The 26,149-nt window shown below is 59.0% G+C and overlaps 8 protein-coding genes across 8 annotated transcripts; all 8 read left to right on the forward strand.

Annotated features, from left to right (window-relative positions):
• Positions 1-1,285: 1,285 nt before the first annotated feature.
• Positions 1,286-4,144, forward strand: LSCM1_03138 (uncharacterized protein; the record flags this gene model as incomplete). The annotated part of the gene is made up of 1 exon (XM_067320690.1): positions 1,286-4,144. The coding sequence occupies one exon, from the start codon at positions 1,286-1,288 to the stop codon at positions 4,142-4,144; it is 2,859 nt and encodes a 952-aa protein (XP_067177300.1).
• A 707-nt stretch (positions 4,145-4,851) lies between these two features.
• Positions 4,852-5,148, forward strand: LSCM1_03139 (uncharacterized protein; the record flags this gene model as incomplete). The annotated part of the gene is made up of 1 exon (XM_067320691.1): positions 4,852-5,148. One exon carries the CDS (start codon positions 4,852-4,854, stop codon positions 5,146-5,148), a length of 297 nt encoding a protein of 98 aa, XP_067177301.1.
• Positions 5,149-5,988: 840 nt separating this feature from the next.
• LSCM1_03140 (uncharacterized protein) lies at positions 5,989-6,669 on the forward strand (the record flags this gene model as incomplete). The annotated part of the gene is made up of 1 exon (XM_067320692.1): positions 5,989-6,669. One exon carries the CDS (start codon positions 5,989-5,991, stop codon positions 6,667-6,669), a length of 681 nt encoding a protein of 226 aa, XP_067177302.1.
• A 3,441-nt stretch (positions 6,670-10,110) lies between these two features.
• LSCM1_03141 (uncharacterized protein) lies at positions 10,111-11,640 on the forward strand (the record flags this gene model as incomplete). The annotated part of the gene is made up of 1 exon (XM_067320693.1): positions 10,111-11,640. One exon carries the CDS (start codon positions 10,111-10,113, stop codon positions 11,638-11,640), a length of 1,530 nt encoding a protein of 509 aa, XP_067177303.1.
• Positions 11,641-14,382: 2,742 nt separating this feature from the next.
• LSCM1_03142 (uncharacterized protein) lies at positions 14,383-14,721 on the forward strand (the record flags this gene model as incomplete). The annotated part of the gene is made up of 1 exon (XM_067320694.1): positions 14,383-14,721. One exon carries the CDS (start codon positions 14,383-14,385, stop codon positions 14,719-14,721), a length of 339 nt encoding a protein of 112 aa, XP_067177304.1.
• Positions 14,722-17,707: 2,986 nt separating this feature from the next.
• LSCM1_03143 (uncharacterized protein) lies at positions 17,708-20,026 on the forward strand (the record flags this gene model as incomplete). Its single annotated transcript, XM_067320695.1, has 1 exon — positions 17,708-20,026. The coding sequence occupies one exon, from the start codon at positions 17,708-17,710 to the stop codon at positions 20,024-20,026; it is 2,319 nt and encodes a 772-aa protein (XP_067177305.1).
• Positions 20,027-20,858: 832 nt separating this feature from the next.
• On the forward strand, positions 20,859-22,187 carry LSCM1_03144 (uncharacterized protein; the record flags this gene model as incomplete). Its single annotated transcript, XM_067320696.1, has 1 exon — positions 20,859-22,187. One exon carries the CDS (start codon positions 20,859-20,861, stop codon positions 22,185-22,187), a length of 1,329 nt encoding a protein of 442 aa, XP_067177306.1.
• Positions 22,188-23,351: 1,164 nt separating this feature from the next.
• Positions 23,352-24,593, forward strand: LSCM1_03145 (uncharacterized protein; the record flags this gene model as incomplete). Its single annotated transcript, XM_067320697.1, has 1 exon — positions 23,352-24,593. The coding sequence occupies one exon, from the start codon at positions 23,352-23,354 to the stop codon at positions 24,591-24,593; it is 1,242 nt and encodes a 413-aa protein (XP_067177307.1).
• Between the last annotated feature and the right edge of the window lie 1,556 nt (positions 24,594-26,149).

Below are 26,149 nucleotides of genomic sequence, written 5' to 3' on the forward strand. Positions count from 1 at the left end.
AAGTGAAGCGGGGCGCGGACGAATCTGTTTTTCTTTTTGTTCGTGCGTATGCCTTTGTGTTTGCTGTCGTTTGCCGATGAAGGGATAGTGAGAGTGGTTGTGGGAGGCTCTCCTGTCATGTTCTTTTAGGCTGTGGGGACGCAGAGGGCGACAGTGGACAGAGAGGCCCCCACAGCTATGGTTACCTTCTTTTGTGTTGCTGTTGATCGCGAGGAGTAGCATGCCGCCCTGTGGCGGCCGGGCGGACACCTGACATCGAAGGAAACGAGGAAAACAAGGGGAGCATGCGAGCGTCTCGTACGTTGCAGTCTGCCTGAAAGGCGAGGCACATAGGCAGTCCCTGCTGCAAGCGGCCCACCGACACCGATCCCGCTGCATCTACTGTCGAACATCTTCCTCTAAAGCAGTAGCCAGCGCATGCAACTTGCTGCTGGTCCTCTTCTCTCGCAGCAGGGCTGCTATGCCTCGCAGGATGTTGAGGTGCTTACAGCGAAGCTGCACGTCAAGCAGCTTGCAGGGGAGGGGGGCCCTCTCCACCCTCTCCCGCTGGAAACTGTGTAGGAATCGGGCACGCTGCTCGTGCGCATGCGACGCGGCCGCCGCTCGTCCTTCCTCTCGCAAGCTTTCTTTTCTATCCCTCTCCTCCACTCCTTTGCTGCCTTGTACTTGTCTGGGCACATGTGTGTGCCGTCTGTCGCCTGGCCCGCATACACGCATACCCAACGGCGTGAACACCGCACATGCGCCCCTTATCCGGAGCGTCACCAGAGCCTTTTGGACACTTACGCCTTGGCATTTGTGTGCCCTGAGTCGGCGGGGTGAAGAGAGACAGCACCGCTGCGACAGCGGTCACTGCGGTGGGCCCATTTACCTATGAGGTAACGTTCGGCTTGGCAGGGGGCCTCTATTGCTCGCTCCTTCCATCCCTTCCTGCGTAACGCCTCTCACATTTCTCCTCCCCCCTCCCCCTTTCGTTTGCTGCCTGGCCACTTTCGCTGGCATTCCGCCGGAATACGCACACACACACACACACACACTCAGAGAGAGAGAGGGAGCGGCGACCGCACCGTCTCTTTTTTGTTGACGGTTCCGCTGTCATTTCATCGTTTGCTCGGCTTTGGCTTCGTTTTGGCCGTTTATTTTTTTCTTCGTTTTTTTTGTTTCTACTCTATACGCCGTTGCTGCGTGCTTGTGTTTCGGCGGCTGTATGGTGCTGTGCCGCCCTGCTCTTATTGGCGTTTGTGCTGATACGCGGGCCTCATCTCTCCCGACTTGCTTCGGGTCTATGGGAGCCGTCCTGGGAGGCACCATCGGACACCTCACCGGTGAACGTCACTGGGACCTGGATGACCTCCCCCCACTTCCCCATCTGGCACCGCCTCCCGGCGGTTGTGATGCAGAGGAGCAGTCAGCACTATCCTACGCGAGCGCCTGCCTCCACGCGGTGGGCGCAGGGGGCTGGAGCGAAGGCAAATCGATTGAGTGGCGCATTCCTGAGCACGTGAGCCTCGCAGGCGCCTGTGGTCGTGAAGCCGACGCTGTAGCGGACGTGCTGGTGAGGCTACTCGCAGTGCTGTCCCCGCATCGGCTGGTCTCTTTTTCCGTCGAAGGGCACAACGAGGTGAGTGCTGCAGATGTGCACGCATGGGCATCGAGGTTGGGGCCGAATGTGGTGGCTAGGGTCCCTGCAGCGCCATGGAACAGCATCCATGTCATGAACCTGAGCGACTGCTCCTTAGGTGACGCTGGGGTGCAGGCGTTGTTTTCCACTGCTTATCCCGCTGCCACGACGGCCTCTGCAGCGCCGCAAGAAGGCCCGAGTCATGCAGCGTCGACGGCGTACCGAGCGCTTCTTCCTCATCTCGAATCTCTCATACTCGACGGTGTGGGGTTGACAGACCGCGGCGCAGTCTGGGTTGCCAACTACTTGAACAATGTGGCACGCTACATGGGCAGCTCATGCCTGGACGGTGGGCGCGATGACGCGTCTGCTCCTCCCGACAGGCGTTGTGTCTTGCGCTCACTCTCGCTGCAGCGCAACGGACTAGGGGCCGTTGGAGTAGTGAAGCTCTTGCGCACCTGTTCTGTGTGTCCGATCTGTCCACCGAACGCCAACACGCACATCATCGGGGAGGTGGATTTTTCCTGGAACTCGCTAGCGCCGGCGTTGGGTGGCGGTGGCCTTCAGGAGGAGAGCGGCTCGGCTGGCCGCCGGAAGCTTCTTACTGCTCTGGGCGCGGACATGGCGCGATCCGCTCCTGAAGGGCAGTGCTCTGCGGCAGCAGCAGCGTCGCCGCATGCTCGCATTCCCATTCTGTTCAGGGGGTGCAGCGCTGGCGAGGCTGATGTGCGTGCGCTGTTCACCGAAGGTCTTCTCTGTGCCGTACTCGAACGCCTTAGGCAGGCGGTGCACAGGGCGATGCGCCATATGCCGCAATCTCCGGTGCAGTGCCTCCCTCTACCGTCCGTGGGCACGCAGCTCACTAAGATCGATCTCAGTCACAGTTCTCATCTCGGTGATGCTGGTGTCCGGGAGCTGTTGCGTGCGTTTCTCTGTCTGGAGGCAACGCGTGATGTATCGTGCAGCGGGTGGCACCAGCTCGCCTCTGCGCACCACACTTTTTTTGTTCTTGAAGAGGTGCTGTTGCGCGAGGTGGGCTGCACAGATGCAGTCCTGGCATATGTGGTGCGGCTGCTGACCTCGAACCTCGATCAAGCGGTTGCGGGCTCGCGTCAACGCGGAAGCGCCACAGGCGAGCCTCTCGACCTTGGCACCCTCTTTACAGAGGAGGTGCATCGCGCGCTCTTCAGCGAGGCGCGCCTTCTGGCAGGCGTCCACACAGAGGAGGCTCAACAGTGCGCCAAGGGTGTCGAGCACGACCATCGAATGTCCGAGACGTACCTTCCATTTCTGAGGTTGCTGGACCTCTCCGGGAATGCGTTCTCTTCCGCTCCCCTCGTTGGTGCCGTCATGGCTGGTGCAGCTCTACGCGCATCCTACCTACCCTCCTACGCTGCCGACTCGGCGGCGGTGGCGTGCCATGCCGAGCACAGGCATGATGGCCTCGCGCCGCGTCGGGCAGGCCTGAGTGCAGCTCTCGATGAAGAGGGCTTTGCCTTGGGTTTGGAAGAGTGTGGGCTCACGGACACTGTCTTGGCACAGTTTCCGCTGTCCCTGGAGCGGCTACGAGTCGACGTGCCAGAGCGTGAGGCGCCGTCCTTTTTCTCGGACGGCCCTTCTGCCTCTGTCTCAATGCAGCATGCTGCACAGCCTCGGCCGCGAAGATGCGCCTGGTACCTCGGCGGCAACCATCTAACCCAATCTGCGATCCTCGGCCTGCGCCACTTTACAGACGCTCTGGTCCAGGGCGGCACCTCCGTGGGCAGTCCCCTGTCCCCAGTGCACGCCTACGTCGAGCGCAATGCAATCCTGTACCCTGCCACTACTGTGAAGGAAAATGAGGAGGACGAGGACGACAGTGCGGCAGCCACTGCGAACGCTGTCACAGCATGCGGGCTCGGCATCGCTGCTCTCGAGGGTGACACCTATGGTAGTGACACCGGTGCACGAGCCGCCTTGGCAAGCGATGCTGATTTTGCTCCCCGCTGCTCGGTCCTCAGCGACTGCTCGAGGCCTCGGGTGAGTTGGGACCAACTTTCGTTCCTGCCCACCTTCGCGTATGCGGAAGAGGCCCACAATCCTTCTCAATCCTCCATCATGTCTCATCCGCTCAAGCGGGGCCCCTCGCGGTTCACGGCGAATGCTCCCGTCACCTGTGCGCGCTATTCGGCTCTCAGCAGCGCTTTGGGGGCTGCCGCGCCGGAAACGCGAAGCTTTCACGCCGGCGTGCATCTCTCGCGGCGCGCCGACGGTGGACCTACCTGTTCTCTGTCATATATGGATGATGCAGCTGAGAAGTTCTCCATCTTGGGCTTCTTTGGGGAACAGGCGGCTTCATGGTCGTCACCGTTTTTTACCGAGGTACGTGCCACAGATTTCATTGGCGCATTCATTGCCGAGGCGGAGCTGGCGTTCCTGGAGCGTCACAAGTTTGTGGAGATGAGCCACCAAATAGCAGCTGCAGAGCTGCTTTCGTGTGCTCCTCTTCCACCACTGCCTGACAGCGATGGTGGCCCTCTGTAACGTGAGCGGCAGCACGTCCGCCTCAGCGAGGAAGGGAGGTGACATGCGCGTACCCTTGCTTGTCTGTGTGCGGGTGCGTTTCTGCAGTGCCACGCCTGCACACCTCGGCAGAGACGGAACGGCGCCGACCTGTGCGCGGGCGGCTCGGCGGAAGCGATCGAAAGCAGAGAGGGTATCAGCGCGTTTGGCACCCTATCTCTCCAGCCAGCGACGGATGAGGCGAGAAGGCCATTCTTATCGCGCATGCGGAAGGTCCCGCCGCATGCCTTCGCACCCATAGGTGCTGTTCGCTGAGACAAACGTCCCACCTGGGCAGCTTCGTATGTACACCAAGAGAGAAGCAGAATCGCGTGGACGTGTTGGCGCTTGTATCCCTCCAGCCGTCGTCTACCTCACTACTCCCCCGACCTTGTCTGGCGCGCTTTGAGGCACTGCCCGGCGTGTCTGCGCCTGCAAGGTGTCGCATCTGTGGAAGTCAGTGTGGGGACCTTTTTTTCCAGCATATTTCGGGCTGGCGCTGCAAGCAGAAATCCCACCACGCGGCTTGGCGGTCAGGAAGCTGCGGGCGCCGGTCAACCGATCGCATAGCGCACCCTCCCTCTCTCCCTCCCCCCTCTCTCTGCCTCTTCACTTCTCCTTTTCTTTGCTGCGTGCAGAGCAAACGGCTCCTCGCCCAGTCCTCATCTCTACTCCCTGCGCCGTCAACGATGAGCGAGCCTTGCGTCTTCAAGGGCTGCTCTAACATGGCCTTGGTGGTGCTACCCAAGTGTGAGTACTGTAATAAGCGCTACTGCACCAGTCACATGCTGCCTGAGCGGCACGGGTGCGGCGACGCGTGCAAGAACGCGGCGCAGCGGCAAGCCACAGCCGACGCAGCGGCTCAGCGGCAGGCGCGGCGGCACCTCGGCAACGAGGACGCAAAGAGGCAGTTGGATAAGAAGTTGGAGGCCAACGAAGCGGCACGCCGCAAGAAGACAAAACTGATCCGAACCCAAAAAAGCTGAAACGGTACGTGAGGATACACGAGAGGAGGCAGAGACGGCAAGCCTCAGTCCGAGAAAGACGGCTCGTGACGAAGGCGAAAGAGAGTGGCCCGAGAGGGGTGGTGAGGCGCGCGTCACTGCCTCACTAAGTGTTCCACCGTCCCCTCTCTTTCTCCGCTGGCGCCTGTCGCCACCGGGCTACCATGAACAGCTTACCGACGCACAACGAGAGGAGATTCGTCGTGTTAAAGACTTGCGTAGCGGGCAAGGGGGGACGCAAAGTGGCGCGGACCCCACCGCTGCTCTTCACCACGCGCGCAGCTCTTCACACATTGCAGGTGCTACAGCTCAGCTACGGCTGCTATGGTGTTCGAGAGTCGCAGAAAAACAGAACAAGTTGACCGCCACAGCTTCGATGGCTGTGCTTTCTTTGTCATGGGCTGCGGCAAGGCCATCTGCGCACCTGACGCCTGTGAGCGAAGAACTAAAGACTCGGCCAGCTACTGGGGCTGTCGTTTGGTACGACTGCGCGTGAGAGAGCTCTTTCTTCTCACGGCCACCACCATCTTCATCACCTCCTGGTCACAGGCGTTCACGCGACCTCTTCGTCACCCCCCTCTTCCTCATCCCTTTCTCCGTTTCACTTCGGCTGACGTGGGCAGCTCCGTTGCCCGACCCAGGCCCTCCCCCTCTGTGTGCATGTGTGTGTAAGGGTGTGCTTCGCTCGGTGTTATCCTCAGGTGCGGTCACATTGCAGGGAAGACGTGAACTCGCGTCGCCATCAAGCGCCCTTTCCACGACCACCGGTGCCCTTTACCACCCAAAGAAAACAAGACCGATTCGTGCACAGTCGCAAGACTCATGTACAGCAAGTACAAATCCTTTTACGAGAACGATGGCAGTGGCCGAGATACCTTCGTCAACTATGCTGGCGCGTACTGGATGAACCCGTTGCCGGCCGGGACCTTCCTAAAGAGTCGACCCGGAGCGGTGCAACCGAGCGCACCGACGGAGAACGGAACGAGCCTCGTGATGGACGACAGTATCCCACTTCCAGGCCGGACCCTCTTTGGCAAGTCACGCTATGGCACCACCATCATTGCAGCAGACCAGGCCGCCATGCTTGGCGACGCTGATGGCTCGCCAAGTGGCCCCTCTGCGGGCAAGGGTGGCATCTCGGGCTCGATGGCCAGCGACGTGGCATGCGCGGGCGCGGACGGGCAGGGCTTTGACGGGGAGGCGACGGCAGTCGCGCACATCCCCTTCGACGTCTCGCAGCCGGAGTTGCGTCTGCGGCAACCAGGTCACGCCATCACTGGTCTGGAGGGTACCGACGGCGGCTCCACCTACAACGGTGTTAAGGAGTCATGGAAGGCGCCTAATGCGGTGGACAACACGCTGTTGCGTCTCGCGCCAACGTACGAGTCAACATGTCACTACCACCTCCGAACTGGTCGCTTCTACACGGAGGATGCGGCACCGCCGCACGTGATGACTCTCCCAGAGAAAGGCGTTACATGGGGCAAGTCCCGCTACTACTGAACGGCGGCCGCCATGTGTGTGTGTCTGTATGTGCGGCTGCGTGCTTTTGACCAGTCGACGTTTTTCTCCATCCATCTCACTGCTTTCCTCTGCCAAATACAGCATGCGCCATACCGCTTAGACAGTACAGCGCCTCGGAGAACCCTACGGTCATGGAGAGAGGTGTATGCGGATCACCGCACATGCGTTCGCACCTGTGAAGCCCGAAGGTGGTGTCCCCGTGTGCGCAGTGGCAGTGCTCTCTCTCTTACTGAGACCTTTTCAGGGCCTTCTTTTGCTTTTGGCATAGTGCGTCATATCGTCGCCGCCTCATGGTTCTCACATCCGTCCTCCCTCTCCACCACCCACCCACATTCCTGTCTCTTTCCCAACGCGCCTGCGCCAGAATCATGCGCCGCCAAGATGGATGAACGCCTACGCGTACCGGCGGGTGGCCAGGTGCGCAAGAACACCCCTGCGGTGCTGCGACTACGCGCACTGATCATGTACAAAACGGCTTATCTTTTGTTTCACTTGTGAGCTTCAGAGGGGTAGAAGAAGACAGGTGCGCGCTCTCTGGAAAGCCCACGGCATGGATGTGCAGAGACATGGGCATCAGCTCGGCTGACTCTCTCTCTCTGTGCCAGCTTTTCCCGATATCCTCTTTTTCGCCGCCCTTCATCGCCCATCGCTGTGTCTTTGCTTTTTACCCCCGCTGCCGCCGCGTTCCTATTTCACTGCCTTTCTGCGTGCGAGCGCTGCTGTGCCTGATGCTTTTTTATTCAGCGGTGGCTCACCAGCGCACCGGATCTTTACATGTAGCACTTTCACTCGTTGCTATCCTCCCCCTCCCCCCGCCAACGCCACCAGCCACTACCGCCAACCTCCGTCACGAGCGGACGAAAGCCTGCGTCCCTACGAGCAACGATTGAACATGTGAAGCCTGAAAAAGCACCGAGGAGGCAAATAGTCGTAGAACAGTGAAGGGGAAAAAGACCCCAAACAAAAAAATGTGTCTGGCGCTCACCTCCCACGCGGACGCCATCTTCCGCTCGATGTGCTCTTTCCTTGGCTACGTTGAAAAAGGTGAAAAAAAGGAGTGACGACCTCTGTATGGCGAGGGCAGCGCTACAGTTGGCAGCGTATCCGTAGCGAAGGGCTCAGGAGAAGGGGGGTCGGAAGAGTGGCGCACAGAGGCTGGCCAAAGTCTGTCTCGCCACGCTTTCCACTCTTTCCTTCTTTTGATGTCCGCGTCCGCTTTCCACTGCATCACCGGAATGGGAGTGCTGGAGGCAGACGCAGCAGCGAACGCAGCGCCTCCCCACCTCACGATAGGCGGAGTTCATTCTTCTTTTTTTTTGCACTAGTCAACATACTATCCCCTCCTACCCCCTTCCTCTATGCATCTTCTCTTTGGCTCACCCTTACGCCAGCCCCCTCTCACCTTCCCTCGCTCAGCTTTTCTTCCCCACACCATGACGAGCGTTACCTAAGAGCTCAAGAATGTGTTGGCTCCGCTACAGCTGAAGCAAACAAACACAAACCTCCTCCTTTTTTTTCGTGCTCCCGTGCGCTGCTGCGTTGCCCTTCGTCTCCCTCTCCTTCCCTGCCTGCTCTCCTCAAAACGAATCTCTGCCATACTCTCGCATGGCACATCGAACGCTGTTTCAAAGCAGCTTTGGGTGTTGCCCTTCCTCGTCTTTCACCACACTTACCTCCGAAACGCAGGCGGGTTTACCTACTGCGTGCGTGTGTGTGTGTGTGGGGAGAGCAAGTCACCCCCGGAGGAGAAGCGAACCTGCGCAGGTACACTGAGCAGGAGGGGGATCCGTGAGAGCACACAAAGCAGCAGGCGTACGCAAAGAGAAGGGAGTATCAAAAAAGAAAAAGATGGTCAGCGTCGCGGCTGCTGGCCTGCCCGCAGGCTCTCTCCGTCGGGCGACATAGGCTCACATACACACATGCGTACGTATGCGCACTGATGAGCGCAGGCGAGAGATAGACTCAGCAGAGGAAACGGAGGGAAACAGCGTAGGCAAACGCAACGATCCCTAAACAGGGCGGCGCGTGCATGGCCCCTGCCTCCTCGCCTCTCCTCTCACGTCCTCTGCTGGTTCGTCTGTGCGTGCGAGCGTGTGGGATTGCCCTGTTTTTAATCCCTCTGCGTCCAGCGGTTCTCTCCCTCTCGCTCTTTCGTTCGCTCTCCTCCGCTGCCGATCGTGGTGTATGCACCGCATTCGTACAAACGCGTCGAGAGGTCGGCAGGCCGACGGGTCGAAGAGGAAGCGTACCCATTCACCCCTGATCGGGTGCGTGAAAGAGACGCGGCACCTACCACATCCGGCGGCCCCGGCTAGCGAGGCTGGGATGCTAGAAGCAGGTTGGGAAGATCTAGAACAGGCGCCATCGAGTCTGGCACCTTCCTCCCTCCCTGCCCGCTCCCCTTTCCCTTCCCCCCTCCCACGTATGCTCGAGAGTTTCCAGGCCATTTTGGCGTGTGCTTCAGTAGGAACCAACTGATGCAGATCCACGGCACAGACGCAGGGCACAGGGTCTCTCTTACAGGCCTGGTCTGGGGGCTGACCGGTGTCTCTCTGTAGCCTACGTAGCATGGACAGAGGTTACCCCCTGCCAACTACGCGGCACCTGCTACCGCCTCCGCTCTTCAGCTTGGCCGGGACGACGGTTGGCGAGGGTCCCGGCGTGCAGCCCTGTCACGTGCGTTTAGCTCCAATGACACCCGCGCCTACTAGAAGAGACAGGAGGAGAAAAACAAGCCAAACGCCTGGTCCGATTCAACGGCACACCACGGACCCTAAACGGCCAGAGCTCAGTATGCCGCCCAGGGGACCCGTAAGAGGCGGTTGTCTGCATACGTGTGTGGATCTGTGAGTGCCAAAGTCCCTTTCCTGCTACCACCACAAAGAAATGCGAATCCACGAGAGCACGCGGTGTCACCGGAGGCGATGCGAAAATATGTTTCTCCGTCACGTTTCACCCACGTTTCTGCGCCCGCTCTCCTGAGCGGCCAGTGTATGCGCGTGCGATGCGACCTGCTGCACGGCAGTGGCAGGCATTTTATGCAGCAGGCGCCTCCTTCCATGGCTCCGCCCTTTATCTCACCAGCCCTCGCCCCTCACTCACTCTCTCTCTCTTTATCATCCCCCATCGGTGGTGAGCGGAACCGATGGCTGCGAGGATTGGTGCGAATTTTCGGTTTGCTTTTTTACCCCTTCATCCTTTCGCTCTTCTTCTCGTGCGTGTGTGGTTACGGGGGTTCCCTCCGCGAATCTTTGCGCCTTCCCCGTCTTCCTCTCATCCCGACGCCCCCCCACCCCTCACACACACACACACATGCATCTCCATATGTGCAACAGCGGCCGTACCTTCCCCACAGCCCGCTTGTGTGTGCTTGCTTTTAGTCCCCTCGACCTCCCATTTCCGCTTCACTGAGCGTGGGCGATGTCCACCACGCACTTTCCCGTGCAACTCTTCTTCAAGTGCAGCAACCTCATCGATGCGGACACCTTTTCCAAGAGCGACCCGTATGTGGTCCTCTACGATGCGACCCTCGGCAATACAAAAAATGCCATTGGAAAGACGGAGGTCATCAGGAACAATCTCAATCCGGAGTTTAAAACATGCATTCCTGTGAATTACTTCTTCGAGACACGGCAAACCTTGCGCGTGGAGGTGTGGGACAGCGACAAGGGCAAGGCGGACGACTTCTTGGGAAGAGCGGAGTTTACCCTTGGCCAACTCATGTCCAGCGCTAACTTATGCATGACGCTGAAACTTAACACAAAGGGCACCATCACCGTGACGGGATCACCATTGGGGACGGCAAAGGGCACAGTGAGGTTGCAGCTCCGCGGCCGCAGCCTGAAGAAGATGAACATTTTCACCGGGTCGGACCCCTATCTCGTGATCAGTCGCCGGCTCTCGAGTGGGCAGAAGCAGCAAGCGTTCACGTCAGAGGTGATCAAGAACACGCTCAACCCGCAATGGGCAACCACACCGGCCCTGGACCTCGTCAACCTCTGCGGCGGCGATGCTGCATCAAAGTGCATTGCGGTGGACTGCTTCAACAAGAGCTACGGCACAGATGAGTCAATGGGGGGCTTTGTGCTCGCTGGCGAGCAGCTGCTGGCCTCGGCTGGGAAGGAGTTCGAGCTGACGGCGGAGAAGAAGGGGAAGCGGAGATCGTACGGGTTCATTGCGGTGGACCGGTGCGACTACGTGAAGACCCACGACTTTCTGGAGTACTTGCAGGGCGGCATGGAGATCAATATCGCCTTCTCCATCGACTTCACCGGGTCGAACGGGCCGCCGAGCGACCCGCGCTCGCTGCACTTCTACCACCCGTACCAGCCAAACAACTACCTGCGCGCCATGCTGGCGGTGAGCAACGTGGTACAGGAGTACGACAAGGACAGAAGGTTTCCCGCGTTTGGGTTTGGCGCGGTGGCGCCCTTCACGAACGGCACGAGCCACTTTTTCCCGCTAAGCGGCAACCCCGCGAACGCGTACCTGGATGGGATGCAGGCCGTGGTGGACACGTACGCGAGGCTGCTACCCGCGCTGCAGTTTAGCGGGCCGACATACTTCGCGCCGACGATCCGGGCGATGACTGCCGGTGCGCGGCAGGCGCGCGGCGTGTACACGATCCTGCTAATCCTGACGGATGGCGCGATCACGGACATGCAGGAAACGATCGACGCGATTGTTGCCGCGGACGACGCGCCGTTGTCGATTGTGATCATTGGCATAGGCTACGCCGACTTCAGCTCGATGGTGCAGCTAGACGGCGATGGCGGTGCTCTTGTCGATCGCAGCGGCCGACCAGCGCGCCGCGACTTGGTGCAGTTCGTGCCCTTCAGCGCGTTTGAGGGGAAGGACCCTGCGAGGCTTGCGGCAGCGGTTTTAGAAGAAGTTCCTACCCAGCTGGAGATGTGGGGTCGCATCGTGCAGGCCATCCCAGGTCGCTGCTGAGCCATGGCGAAGTCAAGGGGTCTTGCGCGCTGGCGAGGCGCCGTTTTGTTGCTTCCCAAGAAGTTTGTGCTGACATCGGATGCGAGCCTCGGCATTTGTACTGGCCATCTCTCCTTGAACCATACGCCTGCTGTTTCCTTTCTTTTTTGACGGTGCATGAGCGGCCTGGAGATGTTTCGCGGGGATTTGTGTGCGCTCGTCATCCACGCTGCATGCCTGCAGATTTATATATTCGAAGAGGACATGGTGGCGCATCGCTATCGGAAAGAACTGCAGACGAAAGGGAAAGAGGGGGTGGCGTTGGTGGAAGGGCCGAGTAAAGGTTGGGAAATGTCTGCGTTCGCCAGCGCTTTCACCTGCTGCGGGGACGATGCTGCCGCGTCTGTTTGGGAAGAAACATGGGGCGCAGGATCGGCTCTGCATCATAGTTGGCTATATGAACTGGAGCGTTTTGAGAAGGACTGTCGGGAAACCTTTGCGTCTCATCGAGCTTCTGTCACCATTAGTGTGGTGCCGATTCCGCGAAGCTTCGAGTCGGCAAATGTTTCTTTCGCTCTCGCTCTCCCGGCGGCTCTCGCTCTGGTGTGAGCTACGCGAAGACATCTTAGGAAGCACTTTCGCCTCTCCTACTTGTCGCTTCGTGCTCCTCCTCCACCTGCGCACGTTGGTGCACGAGCAAAATGTTCGTCTAACGCGGCTGCCATGTCGCTCACTCTCACTCTCGCGCGCTCTCTCTCCATCTCTCCCTCTTCTCACTCTTTTTCTTCCCTCTTCGCCGCCGTCCACACCCCTACGCGGCAACACACCACCCATCCACCCACCTGCCATACACCCCTCCCCTCGCTTTCCATGTCCGTGATAAGAAGCACATAATCGCGTCCTTCTCTCTCCACTCACTGAGCGTCTCACCTTCCTCTCTTTCTCTCTTTTTCCCTGTCTCGTTGGCTCGTTTTCTTCTCTCCTGGGTGCATCCGTCGCGCTGCTCGCTTACATTGTGCTCCCGCTAAGCGGCACGTGAAGAGTTCACCTTCCCCTCTGCCTCTGCTTCCCCACTGCCGACCCCCTCCTCTCCTTTTCTGTGCTTCCAAAAGGATAAGAGGAAAGATGATGCAAAGGAAGAGCCTAACGCTAGCGGCCGTGTGCCTGCTCTCGGCCATGGTGGTGCTCGCGGCTGCTGCTGCCTCGGATGGCAGCGGCAAAGTCGAGGCCCCTTGCATCGGCGTCGACCTTGGCACCACCTACTCGGTCGCCGGTGTTTGGCAGAACGGCGAGGTCCACATCGTCACCAACGAAATGGGCAATCGTATCACCCCCTCTGTGGTGGCCTTCACCGACTCGGAGCGCCTGGTGGGCGATGGTGCGAAGAATCAGCTGCCGCAGAACCCTGAGAACACGATCTACGCCATCAAGCGCCTCATCGGTCGCAAGTACAGCGACCCTACCGTGCAGAATGACAAGAAGCTGCTTTCCTACCAGATTGTGGCGGACAAGGCCGGTAAGCCGCTCGTCCAGGTGTCGGTCAAGGGACAGAAGAAGCAGTTCACGCCGGAGGAAGTGAGTGCGATGGTGCTGCAGAAGATGAAGGAGATCTCCGAGACCTTCATCGGCGATAAAGTAAAGAATGCCGTTGTGACGGTCCCAGCGTACTTCAATGATGCGCAGCGCCAGGCGACGAAAGACGCTGGTAAGATTGCCGGCCTGAACGTTGTCCGCATCATTAACGAGCCGACGGCGGCCGCCATCGCCTACGGGCTCAACAAGGCGGGGGAGAAGAACATTCTCGTCTTCGATCTCGGTGGTGGCACGTTCGATGTGTCCCTGCTGACGATTGACGAGGGCTTCTTTGAGGTGGTCGCGACGAACGGCGATACCCATCTTGGCGGTGAAGACTTCGATAACAACATGATGAAGTTCTTCGTGGACGGACTCAAGCGCAGGCAGAACATCGATATCTCGAAGGACCAGAAGGCCTTGGCCCGCCTGCGCAAGGCCTGCGAGGCTGCGAAGCGTCAGCTGTCCTCTCACCCTGAGGCGCGCGTAGAGGTGGATAGCCTTGTTGAGGGTCACGACTTCAGTGAGAAGATCACGCGTGCTAAGTTCGAAGAGCTCAACATGGCGCTCTTCAAGAACACCCTAGTCCCGGTGCAGAAGGTGCTGGAGGATGCGAAGCTGAAGAAGAGCGACATCGACGAGATCGTCCTCGTTGGCGGCTCGACCCGCATTCCGAAGGTGCAGCAGCTCATTAAGGACTTCTTCAGCGGCAAGGAGCCAAACAAAGGCATCAACCCCGACGAGGCCGTCGCGTACGGCGCTGCAGTGCAGGCGGCCGTGCTGACGGGCGAGAGCGAGGTAGGTGGTAAAGTTGTACTGGTTGATGTGATCCCCCTCTCCCTCGGGATCGAAACTGTCGGCGGAGTCATGACGAAGCTGATTGAGCGCAACACGCAAATCCCGACCAAGAAGAGTCAAGTCTTCTCTACCTATCAGGACAACCAGCCCGGCGTGCTGATTCAGGTTTTCGAAGGCGAGCGCCAGATGACGAAGGACAACCGCTTGCTTGGGAAGTTTGAGCTCTCTGGCATTCCGCCAGCGCCACGTGGCGTCCCGCAGATCGAAGTTGCGTTTGACGTGGACGAAAACAGCATCCTGCAGGTGAGCGCCAGCGACAAGTCCTCCGGAAAGCGGGAGGAAATCACCATCACCAATGACAAGGGCCGCCTCAGCGAGGAGGAGATCGAGCGAATGGTGCGCGAAGCTGCGGAGTTTGAGGATGAAGACCGCAAGGTGCGCGAGCGTGTCGAAGCGAAGAACTCGCTAGAGAGCATTGCGTACTCCCTCCGAAATCAGATCAACGACAAAGAGAAACTTGGCGGCAAGCTCAGCGCGGACGACAAGAATGCGATTGAGGAGGCCGTAAAGGAGGCCCTCGACTTCGTTGACGAGAGCCCGAATGCGGACCGTGAGGAGTACGAGTCAGCACGTGAGAAGCTGCAGAGCGTCACAAACCCCATCATCCAGAAGGTGTACCAGGCCACTGGCGGCGCCGACTCCACCGAGGCGGATGCAATGGACGACTTGTAGTCAGCCGGGGGTGGGAGCGACGACAAAAAAAATCGTCAAAAAAGAGCGGACCAGAGAGAGAGAAAGACGGACGGGGCGGGGCGCTGCACGACACAGTCTGCGCCCACACCACCAGACGCCCACTTCTCCGAGTGCGGCACAAACACAGAGTGTGGAAGCACGCCGTCACTACACAGGCAGGGGGAGAGGAGATGACAGGGCGAGTAACGGGGTAGTGGAAAGAAAGCAGACTCAAAGCCAACGCTTCAGGCGATGTGGTCGAGCCTCGCGTCCTTTTTTCCCCTTAGCTCGGTTTATTTCTACTGTCACATCTTCTCTTTCACTTCACCCTCCCTGTTATGCAAGGGCGACTATGTTTCTGTACGTATTTGTCTGCTTGCTCACTCAAGAGAATGACATGAGCCGCAACTCATTTATTTCCCTTTCCGTCGCGCGCGTTCGGCTACTGCAACCCCGTCTCGTGCGTGCGCTCTCTCCCCCTCCCTCTCTCTCCCTCTCGGACGTCCTTTTTTTCTTGCCACTTTCTCTTTTTCACAGGGAAAGGCATGCGACGTGCGAAGGAGACGGAAGAATAAAACGGAGCGCGAGAGTGCGACTATAAAGAACACATGGGCTTTTCATAAGTGTACACGTGCGCACCGCAGTGAAAAAAAATAAGAACGACGAAGCGCGACGCGGCCAGTGTTTCATGACGCTCACCGCCATGCCCCCTCACCCTATCCAGCTCCTGCACGCGCGTCGCGCAAGCCCCCTTCTCCCTCCTCTCCCCCTCCACCCCCCAATCTGTGAGGGTCTAGGTGGTGAAGCCGAAGGAGCGACAAGGTGGCATCAAACAAAGAGGTCTCTGCACAGCGCTTTCGCGCCTTAGCTTCTAGCTCCTCCATTTTGTCGCTTTCGTGGGTGAGAAGGCGGCATCCTTTGATGCCCTTCAAAATTTTGAGGGGTGAGCGACCCGAGAAATAAGGGGAAGAGACGACAGCGCAACAAGAAGAGAAAGAGAACGTGTACGAGTGGTGGTCCTTCTCCAGCTTTTATGAGGGTACCGTAAGGATACGAACAGCGACAAAAGATAAACAGCAACATCAACCGCGACGCGGAAAGAAAACTGATGGGCTTTTGGTTTTCTTTTTTCCTTTGTGCCGCCCGCCTTACTCTCCCTCCTTTCCTTTTCCCTCTCCCTCTCCCTCTCCCTCTCTTTCTCTGTTTGTGTGGGTCTTACTCCCTCCACGCTTCATCTATTTTGGAGGAGTGGCACACCGAAATCTATGCGAACTGTACCCCCCCCTCTCCCGTGGAAGTTGCTGAAGGCGCTCTACGGCAGTAGAAGCAGCATTGACGGGGAGAAAGCGCGAGAGCGAGAAGCACAGCCGCCGACCTTGAGAATATGTCTCGATGCGAAATCATTGCAACTGCGCTGCGAATTGTGTGTGCATCTGTGCAGTTTCCTCCTCTCGTTTTCTTTTTTTTTTTCGTTTGGCACCCCCTCTCTCTTGCGCGGTCTATTAGTGTGATGTGCCTCTCTTTTTTCTTTTTGATGCTCTCTGTTTCTGTGCAGTCTTCTTCGAGCGTGTCTGTCTGCATCCCATGGGCGCTGTGCATTGTGGGCGTGTCTGGTATTCTCCTCGCTCTCGCCGTACGCTCACCTCCTTTGGTATCCCGCCTCTTGATGGTGCTTTCATCCGTGTTTGATACCGCATCTCGATGAATGCCACACGAGGGGGGAGGCGAGGAGCTAAGGAGAAGCACAAGGAAAGAAAAAGAAGAAGGGGGAGGGGGGAGGCGGAAAAGATGAAGAAGAGACGGAAGATGAGTTGGTGGGGTTGTACTTATGAGTGGCGTTGTGGGTGCACCTCTTTGGCGGCGAGCGGCTTGGAGCGGCGAAAGCGCAACGGCAACGAAAAGGAAAAAAAGGCGCTCGGACAAAACCCGCTGATCGGCAGCACCCCTCTTTTGCTTAAAATCGATGTGCCTCTCTGCCCCCTCCTCCACCCCCCACCCATCCCGACGCACACGCGCTCTTCTTCCGTTGAGGTGTTGTGACAGTCCTGATGAAGGGGATCGCACGACACCAACATGCGCAGAAGGCTTGCGCACAGAAAAGCATATGAGAAGGCTTAACAACAGAACTCGCACCCAAACAAACACGCACTTACACATGCGCATGCGCTTCTCAGGTAGAGGGAGAAAAAGGGGGAGAGGGTAGGAATGAACGGTGGGCGTAGCGATAGTTTTGCTGGTGAGTCGAGTGCACTGGGTTACGGCAGAAGCAGCAGCCAGAGGGCAACAGCTCGAGAACACCGTCGAACTGTGCGAGCTACCTTTGTGTTCTCTTCTACCCCCCCACACACACACACACTGAGCTTCGGGTGGAGAGAGGGGGGGTGTAGAGGCGCCGCACGTCGAGGCACTGCTCTCCACCGTGTGCGTCCGCCTCACCAAGAGAGAGCTCTGCGCCACCTTCCGCGCCAGCAGCTGCCCCACAACTTCCTTCGCACTCCGTCGCAGGTCAATGCTTTCTGACGTATGTTCGTATCTTCACTGTGTGCTCTCTATACTCTGACCTCCCTTTTTTATGTGGAGGAGGAATGCGGCCTTCTTCTATCATTCTACTCATTTCTTTCCTCTCTCGTCCGAGGAACGACGAGCACAAACGCGTAGGAAGGCGGACCTGATACCCATCCGCGCTCGCCCCGAGTACGCAGTGCGCATCTCATCCCCCTACCCTCCATACCCACGCTCACATACACACACAGACGCTCCACAGTCATTCTCGTACTATGTCGTAAGCCTCCCTTGAAAATGGCTGCGAACTGCTTTGTTGCCTCTCATTCTCCTTCGCGCGTATCTTGGTGGGCGTTCACTGCAGGTGTGCACGGCTCTCTTTCCCTAGCCGACGCATCACTTCATCTGCCGCCCCCTTGCCCCTCCCCCTCCCCATCTCTTGGGTGTTGGTGCTTTCGGCTCCGTGTGCAACGTATTCTCACGCATGCAGTATCATATGCCGCTTGCTTCAGGACACCCAAGCGCGTCAAGCGTGCTTCGCGGCGTTGAGGATGTGAGCCGGGCCGCGTCTACTTCGCCGACCGTTGCATCGCTGTCGACTAGCTCAGTTCAGGCGACCTCATCGTCAGCTCAACATCGGGAAGGTGGTAGTGTGGTGGGCATCACTGTCGGTCAAGGTCTTTTGAGTGGTCGCCGCCTCCTTATGAGAGTGGCACCATCGCTAGTATCAAAAGCCCCCCCGCGCTCCGACGATGGTAGTGGCGGCATGAGAGACGTTTCAAGTCATTGGCACACTGGCGGCAGCCCCTCGGGGCCAGCACAAAGTAGCAGAGGCCCCCCTTTTTCTCCCCATCTCGCATCGAAAGGACCGGCCTCGATGACGAACACCACCACCGGCACCGGTGGCACCTCACCGGCCTACGGAGAAGGCATCATCCGAATCAGCGAGCTTCGGCGACAAGGGATCCCCTTCGTCGAATCCGGCCTGCGGTTGGCCTCGCTCCAGGGTGGCTGTCTAGTATCCGCGGGGTCATCTGCTCACGGCATCGCCACTAGTCCCGGCGCGCGCAGCGAGGGCGACATCTGTTACGGAGGCTCGACGACAGAGGTGATGCCGTCGCATGGGCATTCACGGCAGCGTGGCTTGCCAGCGCGGGCCGCTGCCACGCTCGCATCCCACACGCCCTCGACACGGGCACGCGCAGGCCGTCGTAATAGAACCAGCAGCGTCAGTAGGCGAGGTCGCAGCCGAGGTAGCAAAAAAGGCGGCAGCTCGCGGTCGCCGACTACGGTCACACTGCGCAGTGACGGCCAGTTGTGCGACTACCGCTGGTTTACCGCACGTGGGCGTCGCTGCTTTGTCTACGACGGCCGCACCTACAAAGGCTCCAGCGCCCATCGCATGTGGGAGAAAGTAAAGGAAGCGGCACGGCAGCGTGGCCTGTTGCAGCCGCAGCAAGCCGAAGCACCGACGCGCGCCTCCACCGCTTCACACGCGGGCGGAACGGTAGATTCTGGTATCCCGCCTTCAGCGGCAGCAGTGCGCGCTAGTGCGCCACGCTCGCACAAGGCGTCCGCGCGCGCGCGCTCCGCGGCACAGCGAATTCTGTCGCACTCAGCGACGCGAAAGCCGACTTGTCCATACCGCAGGCTCCGCGACGAGCCGGTCGACGCGGCGGGGCTTGATGCGTCACAGTTGCCGGAGGAGTGGCGGGCCTTGGTCGAGGAGCTCGGCCTGCTGACAGAGGAAGACACTGGCGTGGTGGCCATCAACACGGATGGCCGTCTCTCGGGGATAGGTCCTGGCACGCAGCCCTCGGCGAGGGCTTCCCCATCCTTGTCGCATCACGCTCAGCCTCGGCGAGAACATCTTTTTGCTAGTAGCGCCGCCACGGAGGACGTCATCGAGGTTACAGACAGCGACTCGAGCAGCCAGGAGACCAACGACTCTGAGGCCTCCAGTCGTCTTTCATCGACGGTATCACTCGCGGAGGCAGATAGCAACTGCGACGGTAGGCCGCATAGCGCCGATAGAGTCGAGACTGGCGCGCCACTGCGGTGGCCTGCCACGTCGTACTTTAGCGATGCGAGCAGCGGGTGGTCTTCGGCGTCGTCCTTCACGGCGTCGCCTGGTCACCTACCATCATCAAAATCGAGCACTTCGCCGAAGCGGAAGCAATCAAAGAAGGAGCAGGCTGCCACTTCCACACTCTCCGCGCCTGCGCGTCTTCGCAGGTATCATGGAATGCATGTTGTGGAGCAGGACGGATGGGTGTACCCGGTAGAGGTTTTCGCTTCCCAGCAGCAGCAGCGGGGGTGCGATGCCGTGGAAGTGAAAGAGGCCGCGCCAGGCGTAGCGGCTTCTCGCGCTCTTACGCCAGCCGCCATCGGGTACCGCACCGGCGATAGCAGCGACCCTCCCTCGGTGCTCTCCGGTGCTGATGACTTGCCCTTGGCAGATCTTTACAAAGAGGCAAGGACTGTCCGAAGCCGAGTCCCTCGGGCCACACAGCCTTCTCGCCCTGCGCTGATGTCTGCACCCTTGTCCTTAGCCAAGGTGTCGTCGGGTTTATCCGTAGTGCGTGGTAGCGGCGCGGCTGTTCCGGTGCGTCCCGCCTCCGTCCCTTGTGGAGCTCGAGGGAGCCTTCCTCTTACAGCTGGCTCACTACGAGACAACCTCGTCAGGGGCGATGTCTCCGCGTTCTTGGGTGTGGATGACAACCTCGACGACTTTAGCGCAGCCGACCTTGCAGACATGTTTGTCACTGGCGAAGAGATCGGTGGTCTTCGCTACGATGGATGATACTTCACGAGGGGAGGGCTCGGGCGGTGCATCGCTGTCTCAATGATAACCTCTCTGCCGCATCCAAAGGGTGCTGCCTACGCTCTGAAATAACTGCCACTCTTGTGCGAGATATGCACGAAATTCAAACGGCAGGACACAAGCGAATAGGAAATGGTCGCGGTGGCGAGCGCCTTTCGCCGAGACGCTTTGCCGCTTCTCGTGATCGGCGACGCCTTCGGTTGCAGGCGCGTTGCCCGCACGGTTTATGCAAAAGGTCAGGGGAAGAGGGCTGCGCCGCTTTCTCTTCGTCACATCCACACACCCCACGCCGTAAGCGTGTCGCGCTCCCTTTTCCGGTGTGCTTGGTGTCTTCTCGTTTTCATCTGTGGTTGCCTCTGTGTGTGTGTGTGTGTGTGTGTTTGTAGGGGGAGAGGGAGAACAGGTGAGATCCACACATAGCCTGCTACGGGGCAGTGCACTTGGGAGGTGCCACGACGCCGTCGCACTGGTATGCACAATGCTGTAAATTTGGTGGTTGGGTTGCATGGGGGAGTGCGGCGGTGCTATTCTTTGATGTCAAGTGGTGGCCTTCCCTCTTTCTCTGTCCGCCCACTGCCCTGCGGTGGCTCCTCTGGCTCTCTCTTCCTCCCTCCAAGACGCCAACTTCCTCCTTCGCTCTTCCTTCGCTCTACCACCACGCGAGACCTTCATCCCAGACCTTCGCGTCCTTGCGTATCCCGAGGCACACACACGCGAGGGCATTCACGCCCGCCCCCTTCATCCCCGTCCCCTTGCTGGACATTGTTTCTTTGTCAAGGCGTTCGTACTATTCGAGCATATCTCTTAAAAGATGAGCGAGGCCGCCAGTGCGCCAGTGGGCAAGTGGGTGATTGTGCGCTCCGATCGCCTTGTTGTGTCAGTGGACAAGGCCGACCACGCTTACGTTATGGGACGCGGGCGGCAGCTGCCCCCTGCGCAGCTTCTGTCGCATAAGTATGCATCACGGGAACAACTAGAGCTAATTTGGCACCCGCCTTACCTCTGCATGATCCAGAGGGGAAAGAACCCTTCCTTTCTGGGTGCGGAATGTACACCTGTTCCCCCCTTACGTGGCGATACCGCGGCTCAGTCAGGAGAGGGCGCTCTGCCTCCGTGGCAACACGCGCAGGTTCGGTTTACTGCGACGTCTGCCGTGGAGGAGGCCACCGCGTATCAGAGCGTTGACGGTATCTTTAGTGTCAACGTTCCTTTTTCTGATCCGTTGACGGTCACCCAGGCGCCTGATCGCCATTCAATCAGCGCGGCGACAGTTCATTTCCCCGAGGAGATCGGCTTGCCAACGCTGACGGTCCGGTTTGAGGCGACCGCCGTGAAACGCGAGGATTCCACGGCAGCGGCGACGACAAAGACGGCCGCGGAGATGCTGGCTGTGCCGTCGGCCAAGGTACTAGGCGCAGGCGACGACGATGACGAGGAGCTCAGCGACAGTGAGAGGAGAGCCGGGGGGTGCTTGAGAGGCGCCGCCGGGTCCAGCGAAGGTGCAGCGGCGGCAGATGGAAGTGAAAAGCCGGGGTGGCGTGGCTTGCTGGATGTGGCTCTTCAACAAGAGCAGCAGCAAGGAGCGGCAGCCAAGGCATTAGCAGCGCAGGCAAAGGAAGCTCGATCGAGTCCGCCACGTATCCCTGCCGACCCCGCGCCCCACAAGATAGGATTATGGGAGTGGAAGAAGCGCGCGCAGGGTGAGGACAGTGATTCGATGTCGTGGGGCAAGTACAACCTCGCTGTGGCGCAGCTCCTAGAGAACGCGTATCAAGACGCCTCGATCACCACAGTCAAGATCCCCGACTGCGCCATGTTTGGCAAGCCGGGTGCGAAGGGCTACACCTACGGGGTGTGCTTCGCGGAAAAGGCTCTGGACGGGGCGATGATCCAGTATTCCCTCGATGAGCCCAGTAAGTACTGCGCGATCCGTCGCACCGGCGGTCCTCCTGTTAACCGGAAGCGGGCAAAGAGTGCACATGTTATTCCGTCGCCGTCGTCCTCGGAGGAGGACGAGAGCGAGAGTGAGGAGAACGATGACGAAGACTCTGACTCGGAGGAGAGCTTGTCCTCTTCCTCGTCCAGCAGCCGCAGTAGTAGCGATGGGGCGCCGCAGAAGAAGAGGCGACTCCGCCACTAGGAGCCCGAATGGCGAGTGCATGCACGCCTCCGCACCAACCTCTCCGTGGAGAACAAGAGACCCATTGGCAGCCCTCGCTGCTCTTCGACGTCACCCTACAGTAATTGGCGCGCATTCGTTTCATGGTGCGTAAGTTCTCCGCGGAGCTGCGGTGGTGGAACAGTTGCCTGACAACGGCAACGCGTTGCGGGATGGCTCCATGGGATTGTCGCGTGTGGCATCTGTATGGCACCTTTTTCCTGGGGGTGGGGGAGAGGTGACCCTCATGATAAATGGGTCGTTTATCATCCGTGGCGTGCCACAGGTGTGCGTGTGCGTGGGGGGGTGGAGGAGGCGGAGAAGGAAGCGGTGCATTTTGTGCGTTCAGGGAAGAGGGCAGAGCAGCTCTTCTCCTAGGGCACAGAAGTTAGGGCAGAGGCTGCCACTCTACTTTATTGTCGTTGCCTTCCTTTGCTTCCTTGTGTGTGTGTGTGTGTTGCAGCGGAGGGCCCCGCCTATCCTTTTTCCTTTGCCAATGTTGCCACTCCTCCTTTCGTCACACTGGCGCTTCTCGTGGCTCGCGTCACCTCATTTTGTTTTTGGGTTAGCGGTAGAGGCCTTTGAGCTCGCTAGCTCGAGAGCGCAGTATGACGCGCACCTCATACGCTACTGCGCCTTTGGTGCAAAGCCGCGGTGCAACCTGTGTGGTGATTACGGGGATCCCTCGCGCAGCTCTTCACGTGGTAGCGTAGTCGCTCTCTCACAGCATCCCCTTCGCACCATACGCCCACGATTAACACGGCTTGCCGCTGTACATACTGCCCTTCTCGGCCCTATTCCCTCCCCCGGCCTTCTTTTCCTTATCCTTTTCCTCGCCAGCTATTTCTTTCCCGCAAGGCCCACTAGTGTGAGGATCGCTCCTGCTCGACGGCGTTGTCTCGCCACGCACAGTGCCCAAGACTCATTCCGGCTGGCAGGCGCGTCTTTTGATCCTCCCCGACTCCTTTTCCACCACTGCCGGCCGTTTCCTCTATCTGTCTGTCCAACGTTTCTGCTTGTAGTGCGCTGCTTTCCATTGTACTTGAACTTTTCGCTTTTTTTCGTCCCGTTTCGGTGCACCTGCACCCCCGCTGACGTCGCTGTGAGGGGCCGTGATATCGTATCAGCCCTTCGCGTCGGTGTCGGATGGCCGCTCTGTTTCAACTGACCGCTCGCCGGGTCAGCACCCCGCCCGGCATCCGACCGTGCCAGTTAGGAGAGTCCCCTACGTGGGACGAGGAGCACCAAGCACTCTGGTGGATAGACATCCTCGGGGAGGCCCTGTTCGTTGGCCAGCCGACGATAAGCAGCATCTTCGAATTCGATCGCGCCGCTATGCTGCCGCTTCCTGGGCACTGCCCCGGGTTCATCGTGCACGCCACTGCGGCAGATGCCTCTGGCACGAGCGAGTCGGAGAAATGCGGCGCCGCTCCGTACCATGCCCTGTGGGGCTCACAGAGGGGCCTCTTCTACACCTACTATTCCACACATCTGCCATGGCGCACCTCGGGGAGGGCCTACCGGCCCTCACAGCTGGACGTCTCAGGGTTGGTGCCACACCACCAAATAGCCCGCTTCCCGCAGTCACTTTTTCAGCTGCAGAGCGGGCGTGTGTACCGCTTCAACGACGGCAAGGTGGGCCCCGACGGCTCTCTTTGGTGCGGTGGCATGATGCAGCGCACAGAACGCTTCCCGGTGCGCGACCTCGGGTGCGGCTCCCTGTTGCACTGGGTCGCCGAAGGCTCCGCAGCAGCATCGTCTTTTTCCTCGCCGGTCGCTGCACGTAGCGGGTTCTCCATCCGAGTGCCTAACGTGACCGTGCCGAACGGGATAGGGTGGTCGCCAAACGGGAAGGTCTTGTACCACGTAGACACGACTGCCGCTGTCATTCGCGCATACCCGTACCGAATGAAGCCTACGGCGGAGCGGCCTGCAGAGGGTCTCAACGACAAGGATGGGACCGAGGAAGCGGGTGATGTGTACTGGGCGTTGCCCAATGATCTGCGGGAGCGGGGTGCCACTCTTGACGGGCTGTGCGTGGATGATTCAGGGGCGCTCTGGGTGGCCCTGGCGGGCATTGGCGAGGTGGTACGCTTGCAGAGGCGCAAGGCTGGTGCCATCTCCTCCGAGCCGATAGGTATTACGGGCGTGATCAAGGTGCCAGGAGTCACACTGAGCACGAGCTGCTGCTTTGGTGGTGCCGACCTCACAACACTCTACATCACCACCGCGCGTGGCACCTCGCGGGAAGCGGCAGAGAAATGCGAGCAGGACGGTGCAGGATGGATATATGCAGTGAACTTGAAGGGAATCGCGAAGGGCATGCCTGCATCGCGACTGCGCATGCCTGCCTCAACTCTGGCGGCCCTGCAACAGCACCACTTGTAGGGTTTGTTGGCGGCCGCGCGTGTGCCGCCCTCACGAGAGGTCCTATGCAGAGATTTCCCTCTTCCCGCTCTTGCAGCTATCGTACACTTCACGCGTGTACGCGTTGCCGCTTTTTCGTTCTCGCGACCTTGATGACTCTCACACGTGGGCTTGCGCAGCACAAGGACCGATAGAACCCAAGACTCCTTTGAAAACGAGGACGACGATACCGCACAGGACTATGCTGTGACGAGTGTGCCATGTGTATGGCCTTGCGAAAAGGGGTAGGCGGGGGGAGGGAGAGAGGGAGCGAGCCATCGCAGCGTCCCTTTTTCGAACAACGTTGCCAGACACACGCCGGAAGCACTCGCGTCTCACATGCGCTTCACAGGAAACCATCAGGGAGGAATTCGAGTGGGAATTCGCGTGAAACCTCTCTGCCCTCACCTCGGGCGCTAACGAGGGAGCGACCGCGATAGATACACACATGGTGAAGTGCGCACCTGTTCGACCGAGAAATTCGTGCATGCTGTCTTTCTGTCGCTCCCTGTCTCACACCCGCTCTCCTTCTCCTTCCCTGTCCTCCTTGCGGCCCTTTAAGGACTCGGTGCAGTCACCATCCTTGATGTCATACACAGGCGAACACTGAAAGCACCCCCGTCTATCATATTCCCCTCTTCTCGACACGCCCTCTTGCCTCTCTTCTCTGTAGAGAATCCTGTCATATATATTTCTTTGGCTGTCGCAGGTTGCTCTTCATCGCAGTTTTCAAGTGTGTGCCTTGCACGCCTGCGTGTTCGCTGTCGCTCTTGCTCTTCGCTCGTTGCCGCTGCCCACGCCCCCCCCTACTTCCCCCCTCTCTCTGTCCGTCCTTGCGCTGTTCTTCACTCTGCCTCTCTGCTCCCCCCCTTTCCAACTCCATAGAGTGCACTCCATCGTTCCTATATCGAGGTTTCCGAATGAGAAAATCGACGTGCCCCTGTGACTGTGTCGCACCTGTCACCGTCGCGTGCCCCCCCCACCCTCCCCCATATCTCTCTCTCGTTCTTCTTTCGCATCGCGCACTCGTACCGAGAAGCGAAGGCTGAACGGGCTATCCAGTAGAGAGGCAAAAGGAAGAGAGAAAGAATCGCTGCACCTCAGCGGCAACGCATCACCAGCAAAGACAAAAGAAAACGTACGCATTCACTGCCAAAGGGGAGTAGAAAGGGAGGTGTGCGCTGGCGTACGCGCTTGCTTTCGCGTACCTTCTAGCCCCTCTCTGTGTGCGCGTGCGCATGCCTCTCTCGCGCGCCCACCTGCACGCTCGGATAGTCTCCTCTGATTTCCGCACCTTTTTCTGCTGTTTTTCTTTTGGTGGTGGTGGTGAAGCGTCTCTTCACCCACTCCCTCGCCAACTGAGGGGTGCGTCTACGCAAAGCCTACGAAAAGGGCAACAAAAAGAAGGAATCAAAGAACAGTTCCCAGCAGTATACATATATTCATATATATACATATATATATATTCACACATTGCGGTGTTTCTGTCGGTCTGTTTGTTTCAGCAACTGGTCACAACCACACAAGCGGCGCAAGAA

The sequence above is a fragment of the Leishmania martiniquensis genome, chromosome 28 (genome assembly GCF_017916325.1).
Source record: "Leishmania martiniquensis isolate LSCM1 chromosome 28, whole genome shotgun sequence".
Lineage (NCBI taxonomy): Eukaryota > Euglenozoa > Kinetoplastea > Trypanosomatida > Trypanosomatidae > Leishmania > Leishmania martiniquensis.